The following is an 18,635-nucleotide window of genomic DNA, read 5'->3' on the forward strand; positions in this document are numbered from 1 at the left end:
GAATATCCTTCTGACTTCCTGGTCAGAAATCTTGCGAGGATGTTCCTTCCACTTGCAGATAATGGCTCCAATACTGCTTACTGGATGATTGTGAAGTTTTGAAATGCATAACCAGTTCCATTGATATGTTTTGCAACAATAAGGTTGCACGCACACTCACAAGCGAAAACACACACACACACAGATGCACACATACACAAAAGCAAACGCACACATGTACAAACTCATTTACATACAAAAAATGCAAGAGTAGGGGTTGGAGTAGGAGATGGAGAAAAATTGACAAGCGTGATTTATTTTTCCCAAGAGAATGTGCAGGACTGAGCGGCGGTCATATTTTCTACTGCTTTGCGGTACATCTGCCGTTTCTGTATCTATTCAATGGATCCATATAGACTCTATATGTATAATATATTGGTCAAAGTGACATTTAGTGAATTTGAATTTGAGTGAAATTGAGTGAATAGTTATGCTATCAATCAATTTTCTGTTCTGCAACAGCAAATGACACATAAGCTCTTAGATTAGTCTGATTGTCATGATGAATCTTGGATAAAGCCATGCTTAAATCTTGGAGAAATGTAAGCATGATTGATTATTTGTAAAAGTCCAATCACTTAAGCAAATATTTTCGGTCTCTGCTGCATACCCATGTGCATTGTCAATATTTGATAACAGATCTCCAAACAAGTTAGGGCTACTGCTGAAAAAAAGATGAAACATCAGAAAATATTTGTAGTGCAGACTTTCTGTATTATATTGATATTGCAAACATGAACAAAATATACCAGTCACTCATTACCAAGCATCATTAGCGGTCGCCATGGCAGCCATCAATTAGAGAGAAGCCCATGTCGCCGGAACACTCCTTGGAGCTTTATTAGACAGAAGTGCATCTGACATTCCTCCACTGTCACTGGTGGCTGACCTTGAAGACAGGCTTCTGAGACCCACTTAGAACTCCCCTCCACCCACCAACCTAGAGACATTGATGGGATTGAAATGCCCACATGAATCTCAAAAATACAGTATGGGTGATATTTGAAGAGGCCAAGTTGAATTGTCATACTGAGTCAAGGGAGCGCCTCTTACCTCATAAGTAATGCATGTCAACAAGAATGACCTGTGTTTTTAGAAACATGCTCCTCCCTAGCTTTTCATGTGTTAATGCAGCATACAAGCATTTAACTTCTGAACAACCAACAAAATGGGGGAATCTCCCTTTCTCCACATCCTCCTGTTTTAAACATGCTTGTCAGGACAGTGTGTGCATGTTAACTCTGTCAACATGCTGGTTTTGAATAATGCACAAGCACTTCTGCACAACCCATGGCAGCATCTCCAAACTGCGGGTATATGTCCCACTGTTCCTGTGGCATGAAAACAGACTGTTCATACAAACACAGGCTTTATTTATATATTTATAAAATCATAACTTCACCCTACTTTTATGCCAAACCTTCATATTCACTCAGCCATACACTGAATCCTTCCTCTGACTGCTGCGTGACCAATAACTCTTAGTCACTCATGAGCCAGGAATCATTCTCCCTGCAGTGGATAACAGCTCGCGGGGGGGGGGGGGATAATTTGCTTTTCACACTTTAGTTGTCGACCAACTACAGTAATTGACTGGTTTGGAGCCCCTGGGTTGTAAGTATGCAAGCAGGAAATGTAAAAACACATTGATTATAGGGGGGGGAAATCCTCCAAGGATGTTACAAACTCAGTCTGCAGATATCCTCAATCCCCAAGGCGTTCTTGTCCTATAACCGGTGATAGAAGTAGCTGGAGCTGAAACATTATTTGGTGTGGAAGGATTTAGGTGAGGCCTTATCGGGTCATGAGCAGACATTCCCCGATGGACACAGAACGAAAGTAAGCAGGCACTCAAATAAATAGTGCCATGTTGTCAGTTTTTAAGAGTTGTAGCAACTTCCCTCCCATTTCATCCCATTTCATCGCATTTCATTTATGTTTCAGGCTACTCCAGTTATTAGCCACAATTTTACTCAGGCCAGTGAAGGCCGTGGCATCGGCACACATCCTCATGGTGTATAGACCCTTTCAACAATAAAAACAAAAACAATGCTTGAACATTCTATTTGGTTCCCAATCTACTTCCTCTGCATTAAGATAACATATGGAATGTTAAAATTGAAGCCTTGCGGGAACTCTCTTGAAAGGGTCTATAGCCTCATCAATTTGCGTTTCCACTATCTGACCGATAGCTCCACCCAAAACACACAGTTTTTGGCCCCGAAGTTCCTAAACGTGCATTAGTAACTGTGAAATGTGGTCGGAGCATCTGCTGCCCAAGGCCCATGCTTGGCACAGGTAGTGGAGATTGTCTACACATTCCAGCTTTATAACGTGTGAAAGTGGATGGTGGTCTCAATTCTGAGCCAAAACAAATAGCATTGTGTACAGTATTAACTTTTGTTTGGTGATGATGGAGAAAGGATAATAACTCTTGATATGTGTCTCAGACTGTGATGTGTTCCTTCAATTTGAGGGAAAGTTCTTGAAAAACTTTGCATATTTCGCACATTTTGATCATGACTTGACAAGATCTGACCAGCTTGTCTTCGTTCACATTCATAACCATCTAGATAAAATATCATTTCTTTGTTGACATCTGAACAGGTGGTGCTCATATTTAAAAACACCTGTTGATCTGCACCTCACCTTTTGGTACATATGAAAATACTGTGTGTGTGTGTGTGTGTGTGTGTGTGTGTGTGTGTGTGTGTGTGTGTGTGTGTGAGTGAATGACAGGAAAGGACTTTTTTAACCATATACTTAACATTCAGCACGGCTTGGTTGTACATTTTCATTACATTGAGGCAAAGAAGGGCTCCATCAATACGTCCCATCTCCACTGCTTCCCTTGGAGTACATCAGAAAACATCAAATTCCAAATTAAATTTTCATATAGTCTTGATTATGCTCAAAAGCAAAAGAGCACAATAAAAGGACTCAAGCAGCAGGCTACTGAGGCTTCAATCCCAAGGATCTGCAGGAGGGCTTGCTCCACCATGCTGAGATCTGTAGCGTGCAAGCTACGCCACAACATGTCCTCTGGGGACATAGAGACGCCACAGATTCTCACCAGAGAAATAAAGCAGCGACACAAGAACCCAACTGACAATCACACTGCATTCTACTGGTGTCCATGTGTAACCCACAAATAGATTATTCCCTTTGAAAGGAAGCCATGACAGCATGGCTGTGGTCAACAAGGTGTTCATGCCAGTTCATCTCCTCTGTGCTTCTCACATTTACCACATGCCAAGTCTATTATGTCCATTACGTCTCCTACGCACCGACCCCAGTGCATTATGGGGTTGAGTTGAGTTGGCGGCGCCACCCTCAGACTTTGGCCGATGCTGCGTCCTAACTGCATGTGATGCGAGTGAGCATCAGCGAATTAGAATGTCCTAACTGAATGCAATGCAACACAATTAGACATATTAGATATTAGATATACACAAATAAATGCTATGGAGCACGATTTTGAACGTTTTGAGCAGAACTTTTGTTGTTTCGTTTCTATTTTCTTTCTGTCACTTGTGTTCTTCTGCTATTTTGAATGAGAAATAGGATGCAATAGAATAGACATATTTCACAGATTGAGGGTGAACAAAGAGCATCCAATGCAACATGACACTAAGACGCGCAGATGATATTATGACAAGGTGTTACACTGTCTCTCCCTTCCTGCCATGCTTACTTACAGCATCATAACACAATCTGATAGATAGTGTTGGATAGCAGAGACAATGTTGTGAAGAGAGTAAGCAGTGTTAAACGCCACCTTTAAGACCTGCCAAAATGTACTTATTTACTGAAAAAGCTCAGGGACTGCTCTAGTTTAACGCGCCCTCAAAATATATGCGGTTTAACTAAGAGTTCCACATATTCACTGCTTAGGTATCTGATTTAACAGATTCCTTACTACAGTAGAAGCATAAGCTTAGGAAAGTAATGTTACAGATTACCAGTTAACATAACAATTTATTGTATTGCCAGTAATAATCATACAATACAATCAATCAGTGTTGAAGACACATTCAACAATAAATAGCAAACAAATACACACATAGAGGGTTGTAATTGACTACAGAGGGCATTTTGCCATGAGAACAAACAGATATGTCCTTATACTGGGGAACTTGTGATTGCAGCACATGCTAAGGAACTGATCCGGAGTAGGCTATGCTTGGTGACATCCCGAGTGACGTGGGACTCTTACGTGCCTCTCTGTTGCTGTCCCTGGTGGGTAGTTGTTTTTTGATCCTTCTCACAAACAAAAGAGACAAGAAAAAAAAACCGGATTTATTCCTGCTTTTAATACTAACATCTAAGGCTGGCATTTTCAGTTCTCAGCTGTGTCTGTCAGCAGTCTGAAGACAGCAGTCTTGTCGGTTTATGTCTCTCTCTCTCTCTCTCTCTCTCTCTCTCTCTGTGCGTGTGTGTATGTATGTGTGTGTGTGAGAGAGAGAGAGAGAGAGAATGGCAGATCTGTATATAAATACAGCAGGGGAAATAAGTATTGAACACATCAAAATGTATACTTCCAGTGAGGCTATTTGCATTTTCACCAGACATTAGTATTAATCCACAAATATATATCTATAAAATCCATTCCACTTTATTACACATAACTCTACTATGGACTTTAAAGGTACACTATGTAGGTTTAGGTATTTTTGGTGACTGTAGAGCTCCCTCTAGAGTCACGATATATTTATATTTTACTCTGCTGTTGTAAATAGCAAACTTCTCGCAACTTGTCCCCCCTGTAAACAATGAACATGCTTTTGTTGTGTAGGTGAAGGATTAACAGGCAAAAACTATCTCTAAAGAGCTATATTTACTGACAATGTTTCACGATTCTCGCGAGATTTGTCGGGCTACTGTTCTTGGAGTTGCATGGCTGGTTTTCTCTGTAGCGACTCGCTTTGTCTATGCTATATTATAAGTCCGTTTACCATCAAATTGGCTTAGTAAAGATGAAAATCTTGCATAGTGTACCTTTAATGTTCGGATTTTTTATATGTGTGGATTACCTGAGCTAATACTAATGTCTGGTAAAAAATTCATGTGAATAGCCTCACTGGAAGTATATTTACTGAAAAAATTATTTTGGACGTGTTTAATTCTTATTTCCCCTGCTGTATGTGGGAGGGTATTTACTATCTACAAGAAAGTGGAAGAGGGTGTAAATGCAGCGGCAGTAACCACTCTTAATCCTTTACCAGAGGTATCGACAGAGGGGGCCCTTTTCATTTCACTCAAAAGGGTCTTACTCTACTTAGTGCAGATGCATTGCCTTATTTAATGCAGATTACGGTGCCTAAAGGTCTATGAATTGATAATGGATATATGAAGAAGACAGTCATGTCCACTGTTTTTTTTACCTTATTTTTACCTTATTTAACTGTTCAAAAGAATGTCTACATCAGTATTTTTATTCCATGTCAAAGTGTTTGAGAACAAAATGTCATACTGAAGATTACACAGATGAACTCTTACCAAGCCCTGCTTAAAGTAACCAATGATCTGCTTCTCACACTAGATTCAGGTGATAATGCCATCCTCTTATTACTGGATCTTAGAGCCTCTTTTGACACCGTTGATCACAATATCCTCCTCACAGCCTTGATCAGCAGGTGGGCATTAGACAGACTGCACTACTCTGGTTCCGCTCCTATCTTAAAGGTAAACTATGCAGTATTGGCAATTTCCTTACTGTTTTCTCGGTTTCTAGTATATATCCTTTAAACACTGTTCGTTGCTACCCCCTTTAATTTACTGTTTGCGGTCAAATTTGACCGTACAGTTTTAATTGCTCTTATTTGTAGGAGTGCATGTATGGAGATGTCTTAAAGGCTATCACATTGTACACGGTATTCGCTGCACTCACCGCTAGGTTGCTCTTGGTTGAAGTAACGTCTCAAAGATTTTTGTTGTGCTTGCCGCTGGGCTCAGCGCAAAATACCAATGACTTACATACAGCGTGCCGCGGTACAACCTGATTGAACTTTGACCGTGGCACGCGCAAGGGCGGCAAAGTGGCAAAACTTTAACATAAATTAAAAATGTACACTAAAAATGTACTAGTAATAATAATATTTTTTATGTATATATCTTTAAGATTTGTTGCCTCAATGGATGTTGGTATGGTAGTCAGGGCACATACTCAACCATAGCGCTGGCATTTTGTAAAACTTCATGAAGCACACTCATGCACTTCACACAAACAGGTGCCCCTCTTCCATCCTTCCATCCACTGTCAATCACAGACACAGGGTGCCTCACTAATGCATCGCCTTTCTATGGGGGCCCTCATACAGGTGTCAACCTGACCTAAGGGTCCCTCATACAGCTCTTACTTTGAGCACACTTCCATTAGCATCACAGCAAGCCCTTTCACTTCTGGCATTATATATTATTATTTTTTTGGGCTTTTTATGCCTTTAACCCGTTTAATCCAATAGTGCAATATACAATACAATAGTGACCGTACAAAAAAATCTTGCTCTTGTGCCTTTAAAACTGTTACTGGATGGATTATCAATACATTTCTCCCAAAACTAGAAACCTGAAAGGGTCTCAGTTAAATATGTGCAGTGCCAAATGTGTAGTGTAATTTGTCACATAGCCAGAGCTGCTTATGTTTTGGTTGCACCCTGACCAGAAAATGTCCACCCAAAAGCTCCCAAACTAAAGCTTAGAAAAGTATGTTTATGTAAACATAGGACAAAGATTTTTGGTACACATAATCTTTAAGGTGTCTAGGATGGAGGGATGCAATTGAAATATGTGAACTTTGTTCAGCATTCTCATAGCATGAGTGAACATGATGACGGTCACAATTGTGACCGTTGGGAAACAACATAGTCCGATTTTAGGGATTTTCACACATTTTATTGTGCAATCATCTAATTTCCACTAAATTCCATTCAGAGATGATATGGGGACATTGTCCCAGGTCTGTTCTTTACATTTAAATTTATATCACATGGCATTTCTCAACATTGCCTCTGCAATTCTCTATTATATTCTAAGTGTGCCAATTTTTCCATTATACCACACTATTATACATAGCTATTGTATTAGCTGACTTTCTATGCTGATCTTTATTTTAATTTCACTTCCCCTTCCTTGTCACTTCCTGCACATATCAGATCTAAATGACAGATTTTACAATCACACCTCAAAAACAGTAAATCATTATACTTATTGACTATTATATTATATTAGATTATACCCCCCACCACAAACAAGGTGGTGGGGGGTATAATCAACTTGCCAGTCAGCCTGTTGAAGGCATATTGGCTGAATTTATGCAGAGATTTGCAGTAGACATGAACAACCTTACCAGAAAATATATTCCCCACCGCTTTTCCCAACAATACCCCCTCCACTTATGTGCAAAAGGGCCTCTGCCACATGGACCAGTCAGACGAAGCAGAAGCAAAGCTTCATGTGATCAAATATAAAGATCAAGTGTCTCAACAATCTGCTCTGACACTATTGTATGTCCAAATTACAGAATGTTTCCTATTATGCATTTAGAACCTTACTTAATTCAGTGGTAGAATTAATCAAATTGGGCAATATAGTGGATATCACACCCCTCTGACACTAGATTAGGCCAATAACTGAGGTCAGAGCAGGCTCCTATGCTCCTCAGGTTTATATGTAATAGGATTATGGACAGGGGTCCTGTGTTCCTCAGGTCAAGCATTGTATGTTTCCAGGGTCCTCCAGCTTTATAAAGCACATAATAGGTACCCGAATGAGCATAGGTCCCAGGATACATAGGACACTGGGAACATAGGGCCTTATGAATATAAGGCCTTTGGAGCATAGGGACCTGTGGGCAAGGGCGTCGTAGTGGGGGGACAAGTGGGAATAAGTCACCCGGGCCCCTAAGGAGTTGAATTTTATTTTCCTCAATAATAAATAATTTCCTTTATTTAAAGATCTTAATAAATGTTATTAACTAATATAGATGCAAATATTTCGGGTAAATGCATCAGTTGAAATGCATCAGTTGAGCCAACATTGTTTGAGGGCAGGCACCCTCTCCCTTGCACGAAATGGTTCAGTCCGCCTTCCCCTGCTAGGCGCATTTTTGAAGTAACGTTCATTCTGCCGAAGCGGCAATGCAGACGGTCACGGTGTGAAGATGTCTAAGTCTAAGAAAGCTAAATCCGGTTCCCAGAAAAGAAAAGAGAGGCAAGAAAGGGAGAAAAAAAGAAATGAGGGAAAACAAGTGTTAACAGCCTTCTTTCCCAAGAAAGGTGAGCCCAATGTGAAAGCAATAGTCTACAAATGAAATGAACTCCTGAAGGTTACAAAACACTTCAATACCACCGTGAATCCGCGATTATCAGTGCTAAAACAGCATTAACACAAAATTAGAAATAACATGATGCCTGATTTATAGCCTACCACAACATTTCAATAGCCTACTAATTCGAAAATTATTATGAGCCAATAGCTTAACTTAACTTAGTAGGCTCAATGTTATATAGGTTCATGAGGAAAGGCTGTCAAATTAGTAGCAAAGCTAACTTGTGAAACGCATCACACTCAGTTTCAGAAACTGTCACAGAGGGTGTACAGGCAGCAGCAGCAGACCTCTCACCATCTGATGTGGACTTGAGACAAGGTGAGCCTATAGTTTAAAATGAAATCACACGAAAGGCTATACTGCAATGTATATTTAGCAACACTGTCATGCTCTGTCTTTCACTGTAGTCTAGTCTAATTAGAATAGACAATTTTTTTGCCACAACCATCAGAAAAATAAAAAATTCTTATGTTTTTATGAAGCAAATGAAAAATGAAATTTGAGGAAATTTTACACAGAATATTTAAATATTAAGCATGTTCAGACACATCCATAAGGCTACATTGGAATTGCCTGCTATGCACCTTGATAGATAGCTGTTCTCTTCAGCCAAAAGTGTTCAATTTGTATAGATAGCTGTTCTCTCAGTCAAAAGTGTTCAATTTGTATAGATAGCTGTTCTCTCAGCCAAAAGTGTTCAATTTGTATAGATAGCTGTTCTCTCAGCCAAAAGTGTTTTCATTCATTTCATGTTCTAGCTTTTAGGGCCCGTCCACACGGAGACGCTTTTTAGGTTAAACGCAGAGGTTTTGCTTCGTCTTGGCCGAGCGTCCAAACGAATCCTGTAAACGCACTGCCCGAAACCGCACCTTTCTGAAACCTGGTCCCAGAGTGGAGAAATCTGAAACCGTAGCCCGTTTGAATTCGTTTAGACAGCGAAACCGCACATCCTGCTTGCGTATCTATGATGTCATTGCCACACCTCAGCTGCCCTAGACTTGCACTTATAGTATTGCCTAACAATACTAGTTTTCATACATGACATTACCTACGATTACACTCCGTAAGATAAATATCACAACTGGTGCTGCGCAGCGCCGATAGCTTATGACTTGGTGGACTGAACACTGTTTTTCCCGGTGTTTTTTTATGCATTCTAGCTACTGTCAGTGACGCGAGAGAACTTAAGTTATTAGGAAAGTGCGGTGTAAGTTTAGGCTACATTAATTTGTGCGTAGTGCCAGTGTCATTCATTTATTTTACATGTCTTACAACATATATACATGCATTCACAGTCGAGTGAAATCAGATATAAGCATACAAAGACGCTTAGAACTCACGTTAAGCCGATGGTAGCACACTGAATGCGAATGCGCGATTTCATGCAGGCAAAAGTATTGACTGTTACTAACGAAGGTTTTATAGCAATAGTATAAATGTGGCGACAGAATAGCCTAGAACGTGTGTAAGCCTTACGTTTAGTAGCCTAATTGCGGTGATAGCCAAAACTAATGTGAATCACGGACTATCCTACAACCAAAGAAAGTAAAGGTGATTAGTAGGCCTACCTGCATTAGCCAAATAAAGGACGGGACTAGGCTACACCCTTCACAAACCGTAAAATAAAGTTTATTAGTTTTACAGTTGACTACAGTTGACAGTTCACCATCAGTCCACACAAACAATTCTGGTTTCCTTGCACTAGCCATTTGGTCGTAGCCTATTCTGTCTGTTTGTAAAGCGCAAATTTTGGTCAATTTCTGTAAAGAAACAGTGCCACCTATAGGCCTGGGGTATGAAGTAACGTGTTGAGTCGTGTTGAGATGGATCCGTTTGGACGCAAATATTCTTAATGCGGTTTCAGGGAAGACGGAGGAAAAAAGGATCGGTTTCGTACGTGTGGACTAGCCCTTAAACATTCTTCAGAACAGAAATTGTGAAGTCTTGGGTAATAAGATTATTTTCTGTTATACAGTACATATAAGAGTTGTTAGATTAATTCAATGTGTGATTAGATAGTAGTTAGTTGTGAACCTCATGCTTCATGCTTACAGCCGGTGGTTGGTTGGTTGGGGGGGGGGGGGGCCATGGCCACCACTTGTGCATAGGGCCCAGAATTTGGTGCTACGCCCCTGCCTGTGGGGTACACTACGAAGCACGTTAGACATATCTAGGCTATCTAGACATATCGAAGCTACACAAAGCCTTGACTTGGGGGTATAAGTTTAGTGATACTATGATAGCAGTTATGTGATACATTTGTAAAACTAGACTTTCAGCTCAGATCTGTGCGCGTTCTCGGTGTTGGGATGATGTTGGCTAATCGTGAAACGTGGGAACACACAAGACCGCCTACATTATAAAACGATTACTTCCGCATTTATGATCGATAGCGTAATCTACACTGTGGTCATTTTTAGTGTCTAGCCTATAACATCAAATAAATAGATTGTCATCAGATGTTGTATGGTATTTAACACTGTTAAAGCGCATGCAATATCCAAAATGTTTGGAGAGGCGGAGCTCCACCTGTAAGATATGACAGAATCTTACACGTGAGAATTTAAATTTATAAGATAGTTGATTGGTCAGTAGGCGGTATTTTACACGATTTGAGTTATAACTTAGCACATAACCTGCTCCCGACCAGGTTTGGTTGACAGCATAAGACACCATGGTGATACAGTGATGCTAAAACAGAGCCACTTTTGTGTCACAGCATACCCTGGCTTTGAGCGCAACATACCTCACTAACCCACTAATCGAGCTTCGTAGTATACCCTACAGGTAACATACATGTAGGTTCACTTCATTTAGTGACCTTAACAATACCACTGAGCAAAGGAGACCAATATCTGGTCCAACGGAAAGGCAATTAATGGCATTGGAAGTATGGCAGTAGACTTGCAGGACAATCTGTTGTGTACTTAAGTTAATTAATTAATTAATTATACAATTAAATAATACAATAATAAACAAACAAACAAACAGACAAACAACATCACTTTTTGTAACATTTGTGGTTGTTGTTGTATTGTAGGGTGGTGTTGTTTGCACTATAGTCATAACAGTGTGATATAATGCCTTTTATATGTAAAAATCGGCACACTTAGAATATAATAGAGAATTGCTGAGGCAATGTAGAGTATTGTATTGTGATAAAAAATTAAATGTGAAGAACAGACCTGGGACAATGTCCCCATATCATCTCTGCCTGGAATTTATTGAAAATTAGATGATTGCACAATGAAATGTGTGAAAATCCCTAAAATCGGACTATGTTGTTTCCCAACGGTCACAATTGTGACCAAGCATAAAACACTCCTTTTCACCCGCTTTTTCAGGAAAATTGGAAAAAATAGTAATTGATTACTTCAAAGGGTTACTCAAGACACATGATTTTGATATTTTCAAGTCTGGGAAAAATTTGGGATTAAACGGGTTAATGACAGGACAGTGGAGAGTGACAGGAAGTGAATGGGAGAGAGAGTCGGGGTGGGATCCGGAAAGGACCACGGGGCGGGAATCGAACCCGGGTCGCTGGCGTACAGTGCAGGTGCCCCAGCCAGTTGTGCCACAGCTGGGGCCCACTTCTGGCATTATGTAGCGACAGGAGAAAGCAGTCACCCCACCTGGCCGCAAACCCCAGTACAAAACCTGCACTCTGATTGCATTTTATTTGTAGAGCACTTTATCATGTACTCAAAGCACTGTGACTGAACATTGTAGGATAAAGAAGGGAGGCAGGCAGGATTAAAAGTAAAAAGAAAGTAGAATGAAATAATAAATTAGGAGGCACACATAAAGCACAAGCAGTTGCAAGTGTGGAAAGAAACAGACATATGCCAGCATAATTAAAAAGTAAAGTATTACATATATAACTCTGTTTCTAACAAATGCAGACAATACATTTGCCAGTTTACTTAAAAGTATATGCAATATAATTGCTCACATGGTTCCTATAATTTACACAAGATTGATTTGTTTGGCAGGTGTGGTTCACATTGGGAGAGAAGCAGCCTACATTAGTTCAAGAAAACACTGGGCTCCCATAATTTACTCTAAGCTTTCTTGTGGAAAGTATGATTCTTGTGTAGAATGGGCACACAAGCACAGGAAAGTTGTAGGAGTGCATGTATGGAGATGTCTTAAAGGCTGTCACATTGTACACGGTATTCGCTGCGCTCGCCGCTAGGTTGCTCTTGGTTGAAGTAACGTCTCAAAGATTTTTGTTGTGCTTGCCGCTGGCAAGATGGCGCTTGTGCTGCACTTTGCTGAGCGCAGCGGCAGACCAGTTCTTGCGCGCGCAAGCCATTGACTATAATGCATTTCATAGCGCATGCCGCGCCATCCTATGGCGGTCATTTTTGACCGTAAACAAAAAAAGTGTGACCAAGTTGAAAAAATCACTCAAAATTCAAAGAAATTAGTCACAATAAATTTCATGTGTTCAAATGCCTTTTGGGAAGCATATTATAAGGTCTTGAGGCAATTTGATGAAAAATGCCATATTTATGGTACAGGGAATGTGTAAACCTGCATATTAAGCTAAAAAACCTGCACAGTGTACCTTTAATCATAGGACTTTCTCTGTGTATATTGGCTAGTTCTCCTCATCATCTCCTCCCGTCTCATATGGGGTCCCTCAGAGGTCCATCTTGGGTCCTATGCTTTTCAGCCTGTATATGCTCCCATTGAGTGACATAAGAAAGCATAACATCTCTTTTCACCTCTATGCGAATGACTCACAGCTGTACTTGCTTCTAAAATAGGGACTCCACATAGTCTCTCCTGGTCTGTCTTGAAAACATCAGAATTTGGATTGGCTAACAACTTCCTCCAGCTTAATACTGACAAGACAGAAGTCATCATTTTTGGTCCTCCCAAGCAGGGTTGTGCACAATTCGAATGGCAATTCTGCTTCCTGTTTGCTACCTCAATTGAAATGCAATGAAATTCAAGAATTGAATTGGAATTTAAGAGCCAGTTTCAATTCAATTCTGGAATTTTGCACAAGCCTGGTCCCAATGCAAGATACATGTAGTGCAAAATTTAGGTCACTGCACCCCATCTGTCAAACCCTATGCTAGAAACCTGGGTCTCATCCTCGACTCCGAACTCTGCTTTGACAAAAAGATTAGCTCTGTTGTCAAAGATAATTTTTATCAGCTCAGAATAATATCCCGCCTCAAATTTTTCTTATCTCACAATGACCTTGAGAAAGTTATCCATGCCTTTAATATATCACGGCTGGATTATTGCAATTCCCTCTACCTTGGTCTCCCCCAATTCTCACTTAGACGTTTGCAGCTGGTCCAAAATGCAGCTGCGCGCCTTCTAATTGGCACCAAGAGGCGTGAACATATCACCCCTATTCTGGCCTCCTTGCACTGGCTCCCAGTTGTTTTTAGGATTCAGTTTAAAGTTTTATTATTTGTTTTTAAGGCATCTAATGGGCAGGACCCAACCTACATCACCGACCTTGTACAGTTCTCCCTGGATATTAGATCCGCCCCCTCCATTTCTGCCTTTACTCCCTGCATGGCCTTCCTTGTTCCCTAACTTCCCTGTGTTGTGTGCCCTGATATTGAAGATTTCCTTTTATTTATGTTTTTATGACTATTGGTCCAGTGTGTTTATTCTGTATTATTTGTCTTAGTCTTTATCATTAGTTATCCACTGCACTTTGGTCAGTTTATGCTGTGTTTAAATGTGCTTTATGAATTAAATGTACTTACTTACGTACCAAGTAAGTGGCATTAGGCAAAAAATAGAATACATATACTGAAAGGAAGATATTGGTTTTATCCTTTTACATTCAAATGTAGAAGCTGGGGGAAATAGTACAGAAGATGCGCGTGAACAGTGAGGGCACCACTGCCACTGCAATCCTTGGAAAGGTAAGCAGCTCACGGTGGGTAAATAAAAGCAATGTGAGATCACACCTTTCTGCAAGAAAGCCTTACGGAAAAAAACAACAGAAAGGAAATAGAAGGATGTTGTTACCTCCACCATCATCACGCATACTCCTCTTTAGCACCCAAAACAACCTTGGCACATTCTGAATGAAAATCCACTTGTTCATGGAGGTTCTGTGCCTCTCTCATCCTAAATAGCCTTGCAAATAATGACACGGGGCCTCTTGTCCCTGGGCTACTCGAAGCCTGACATCATAGAGGTGTTTTCAAAGATGCTGAGTGCTTTTCTGTTCTATACTGTTTGGCACAAAGAAAGCATGTAATCATTCCTTTGCCTTCTGTGTCTCTAGTTCTCTGAGCTAACATTGTTTTGTTTCCATTATTTGTGGTTTGTTTTATGTTGGTATACAAATGATTTATTGGATTCATGGATAGTTGTGCAGAGTTAGCACACAGGAGTTAAAGGAAAACAAATGAGGGAATTATTTCATAATTGAGTATTTGCAAATGCAGCCAAGCAGAAATAAAATCAATTTGATTTATATATTTATTTTATTGCATACATTGAGAATTTAAATACTGTCATTCTTCAAAACGAGACATATTTTCCATTTTGCTGATTTGTTGTGCGTTCTGCAAAATGGTGTGAAAGCTGCAGATGTGGGGGGCTTCCATAGCTTGTTGCTGATGAAACCACAGCAGGAGCACACGGGCAATGACACGCGGGTGTCATTTCCTGTCAATCACACATACCTTGCTGACAAAACGTCACACCTTAAGAGCCTGCATGCGACTGATCAACTCTTGCCATTTGTATGTTCTACATTATGTGCACCAAAGGTCCTGTTTTGCTTGCCAGCCTCATCATCTGCATATGGAGTGCATTTACAGGTAATTGCATAAACAAGTTTTCTCTACCTCCAGAATCATGATTAGCTCTGTTGTCAAAAATAGTTTTTATCAGCTCAGAATAATATCCTGCCTCAAATTTTTCTTATCTCACAATGACCTTGAGAAAGTTATCCATGCCTTTAATATATCACGGCTGGATTATTGCAATTCCCTCTACGTTGGTCTCCCCCAATTCTCACTTAGACGTTTGCAGCTGGTCCAAAATGCAGCTGCGCGCCTTCTAACTGGCACCAAGAGGCGTGAACATACCACCCCTATTCTGGCCTCCTTGCACTGGCTCCCAGTTGTTTTTAGGATTCAGTTTAAAGTTTTATTATTTGTTTTTAAGGCATCTAATGGGAAGGCCCCAACCTACATCACCGACCTTGTACAGCCCTATTCAGTTCAAAGGTCCCTGAGATCCTCAAATAAAGGGCTTCTGCATGTGCCGCGCTCACGGCTCAAACAGAGGGGTGATAGAGCTTTTGCAGTTGCTGCTCCACATTTGTGGAACCAGTTCCCCCTGGATAGATCCGCCCCCTCCATTTCTGCCTTCAAATCCAGGCTAAAAACCCACCTTCAAAATGGTGTGAAAGCTGCAGATGTGGGGGGCTTCCATAGCTTGTTCCTGATGAAACCACAGCATGAGCACACGGGCAATGACACGCGGGTGTCATTTCCTGTCAATGACACATACCTCGCTGACAAAACGTCACACCTTAAGAGCCTGCATGCGACTGATCAACTCTTGCCATTTGTATGTTCTACATTATGTGCACTAAAGGTCCTGTTTTGCTTGCCAGCCTCATCATCTGCATATGGAGTGCATTTACAGGTAATTGCATAAACAAGTTTTCTCTACCTCCAGAATCATGTAAACTGTAACTACAATGTCAGGTCATTAAATCGCTCAGATGGGGCAGGAGTGTCCATTGTTGGAGGGAAGGATGTTAAGGCTCATTCCAAACCATGGATGGTGTCAATCCAATCCAAAAAGCAGCACATCTGTGGAGGAGTCCTCATTCAGGACCAATGGGTTCTTACTGCGGCTCACTGTCAGAAGTTGTGTGTGTGTGTTGATTTTAAAGCATCCTATGTAGAAAAGTACAGTGCAACAACCAGTGAATATCTGCTGTGTGACAATGTATATTTTACATTAACTTAGAATTTACAGTTCTATACCTCATGAAGAATTCATACGTGATTAACTTAGTCAGCTGCATCCTATTCTAGAGTTTTCCATCCTTGGGAGATGTGACTGTCCTCCTGGGCGCTCACTCTCTGAAGAATGAGAAAAACACCATTCGGGTGGGAATCGAGCGCTGTGAAATCCCCCGGACCTTCAGGATGACAACAAAAGCTGATGATATCATGTTAATGAAGGTATTAATTATAGATTAATTATAAGCCACCGTTTTTTTTCCCAAAGGAATCTTACTTGATACTTGCAATCCATTATTTACAGAACTGATTTCTTGAAAATTAATAAAAACAAAAAAATCTTATTCTAGCTCAAGGACAAAGTCAAGGTCAAGAAAGAGAAAGTGAAAACAGTCAAACTACCTAAATCACACAAAGATATTCCGTCTAAGACAAAGTGCCAAGTGACTGGCTGGGGAGTCACAGACCCAAACGGCAAAAAGGCCTCTGACACGCTCAAATACGTGGAAGTGTCCATCATAGAGCGTGATTACTGCACCTGCCTGTACAATCAAAATCCAGTCATCACAGAGGACATGCTCTGCGCAGGCAACAAGAAGCCACAGCACGACGCCTGTCTGGTACGTATGGAGTCCCTGTCTTCGAAAGAATAAGCAATGTGAGCTTATTGACAGCAGGTTTAAAAACATGACAAACTCTCTAAAATCCTTGTTTAAATGTCTACTGAATAGACGATTTCTATAGACTTTGCTTGTTGTTGTCATTTTCAGGGAGACTCTGGGGGCCCTCTAGAATGTAACAAGAATCTTGTCGGCCTTGTGTCTGGAGGGTTAGGATGTGGCGATCCCAAGAAACCTGGAGTGTACACTCGCCTTTCAGAGAAACACATGTCCTGGATCAATAACATTATAAAAAGACAGTCCAACAGCACCGTCTTTTAAGACATGACTGAATTCGCATGTAATGGTGTCTCATAGACAATGTACTTCAAGTGCATTATTTATGTCTATGTAAGAAGAGATGTATGTGATTGACAGTTGGCACTGAATCTATCTGAATCCCACAGATATTCTAAGAAAAGGTGCATCACTTGTTAACTTAAGAGTAAGCATATTACAGAAAATGGTAAGAGTGATTGCCATATTAAAAGTTTTAGAATCAACAGCCTATGTTTGCCTTACTCTTCTAAGTTCTAAGTTTCTTTTGTAAAGTTTGTTAATGAACTGCAGCAGAAGTGTTTTTGTGCTAGAGTCAATGTTTTCTTACATATCACTTTCTATTCTAGATGATTCTTTTCATCACTTCTTGGGCTTAATATGAGGGTTTATCTTTAAAAAACCTCCCTGAGAAAAGTACCTGCTGTCTCATACTGTTCCGGTCAATAAATATAAAAGAATCAGGTTCCCTATGCACTTTTCACTTTTTAATCTTATCCAGCTTTCACCGCAAGGCTTATTGCAAAGGATAAAAGTATAGTATTTTTGTCTCCAGTCAACTGGTCTGTCACAGATGTTTTATATTCTGAAATATAACTCAATATGAAAAGGTCATACTGAAATGAAAGGAAAGCAAGTGACATTAAAGAGGCTTCACTAGAGCTATGATTCCTAGGAAAAAAGAATATAAGGCTGGACGAAATATATTGGCCTACTGGTTACTTGTAAAATTACATATTATTTACAAATGTAATATTACCAAATCTATCAATTCCAGAAATGTCCGTTTGTATGTCTGTGCTTCGCATATCACTTGCATATGAACTAACAGTTTGGGGCCCTATCATGACATTCTAAAGCGCATCGTCACTCGTCAAAAGTTTATTCAAATTTAGTAGGATGTCCAGTTCACATTGGGAGGGGTTTCGTTATCAAACGTGGAGCGCATGGCGCAACAAGGTGTTCCTAGGTTTTTAAATCAGTCTTATGGGTGTGTTTGGAGCGTAACATCATTTAAACCAATGAGAATGACATCTGTCATTCCCTTTAACGGCGCAACGCGCGATATGTCAAATAAATGCATCGGTATTTTGGCATTCAACGGCGCATTTGAAGGAGGCTGCTTGCGAGACCGTATGGAATAGTCATTCCTAAACCATGCTTTACTAAAACTTAGCATAGCCTTCACGCATTTGCACTCGTCTATTATTTGAACTCATTGGCAAAGTGAAACTAACTTCACCAATGTGTCAGTCAACGACAAGATAGTTATATGCAGTTACTTTCACTATTGACTGACAATGGGTTACCATCGAAAACATAGGCTGGAAAAAGCAACACTTACCCTAATATTGCTCAAAT

General features: G+C 40.3%; 1 protein-coding gene across 2 annotated transcripts; it reads left to right on the forward strand.

Annotated features, from left to right (window-relative positions):
• Nucleotides 1–8,117: 8,117 nt before the first annotated feature.
• gzmk (granzyme K) lies at nucleotides 8,118–17,566 on the forward strand. Of its 2 annotated transcripts, XM_076283158.1 has the most exons (7): nucleotides 8,118–8,315; nucleotides 8,612–8,686; nucleotides 14,197–15,177; nucleotides 15,962–16,012; nucleotides 16,411–16,560; nucleotides 16,689–16,958; nucleotides 17,109–17,566. In XM_076283158.1, the coding sequence occupies exons 3-7, from the start codon at nucleotides 14,974–14,976 to the stop codon at nucleotides 17,277–17,279; spliced, it is 846 nt and encodes a 281-aa protein (XP_076139273.1). In that variant the 5' UTR covers nucleotides 8,118–8,315; nucleotides 8,612–8,686; nucleotides 14,197–14,973; the 3' UTR covers nucleotides 17,280–17,566. The 2 variants fall into 2 exon arrangements, with proteins under 2 accessions (XP_076139273.1, XP_076139272.1); XM_076283157.1 differs by lacking the exons at nucleotides 8,118–8,315; nucleotides 8,612–8,686; nucleotides 14,197–15,177 and having other exon boundaries at nucleotides 15,201–16,012.
• Nucleotides 17,567–18,635: the final 1,069 nt, after the last annotated feature.

The sequence above is a fragment of the Alosa pseudoharengus genome, unplaced genomic scaffold (assembly GCF_046254945.1).
Source record: "Alosa pseudoharengus isolate Yale_2024_CS ecotype anadromous, Long Island Sound unplaced genomic scaffold, YU_APseudo_1.1 YU_APseudo_1.1_scf_14, whole genome shotgun sequence".
NCBI lineage: Eukaryota > Metazoa > Chordata > Actinopteri > Clupeiformes > Clupeidae > Alosa > Alosa pseudoharengus.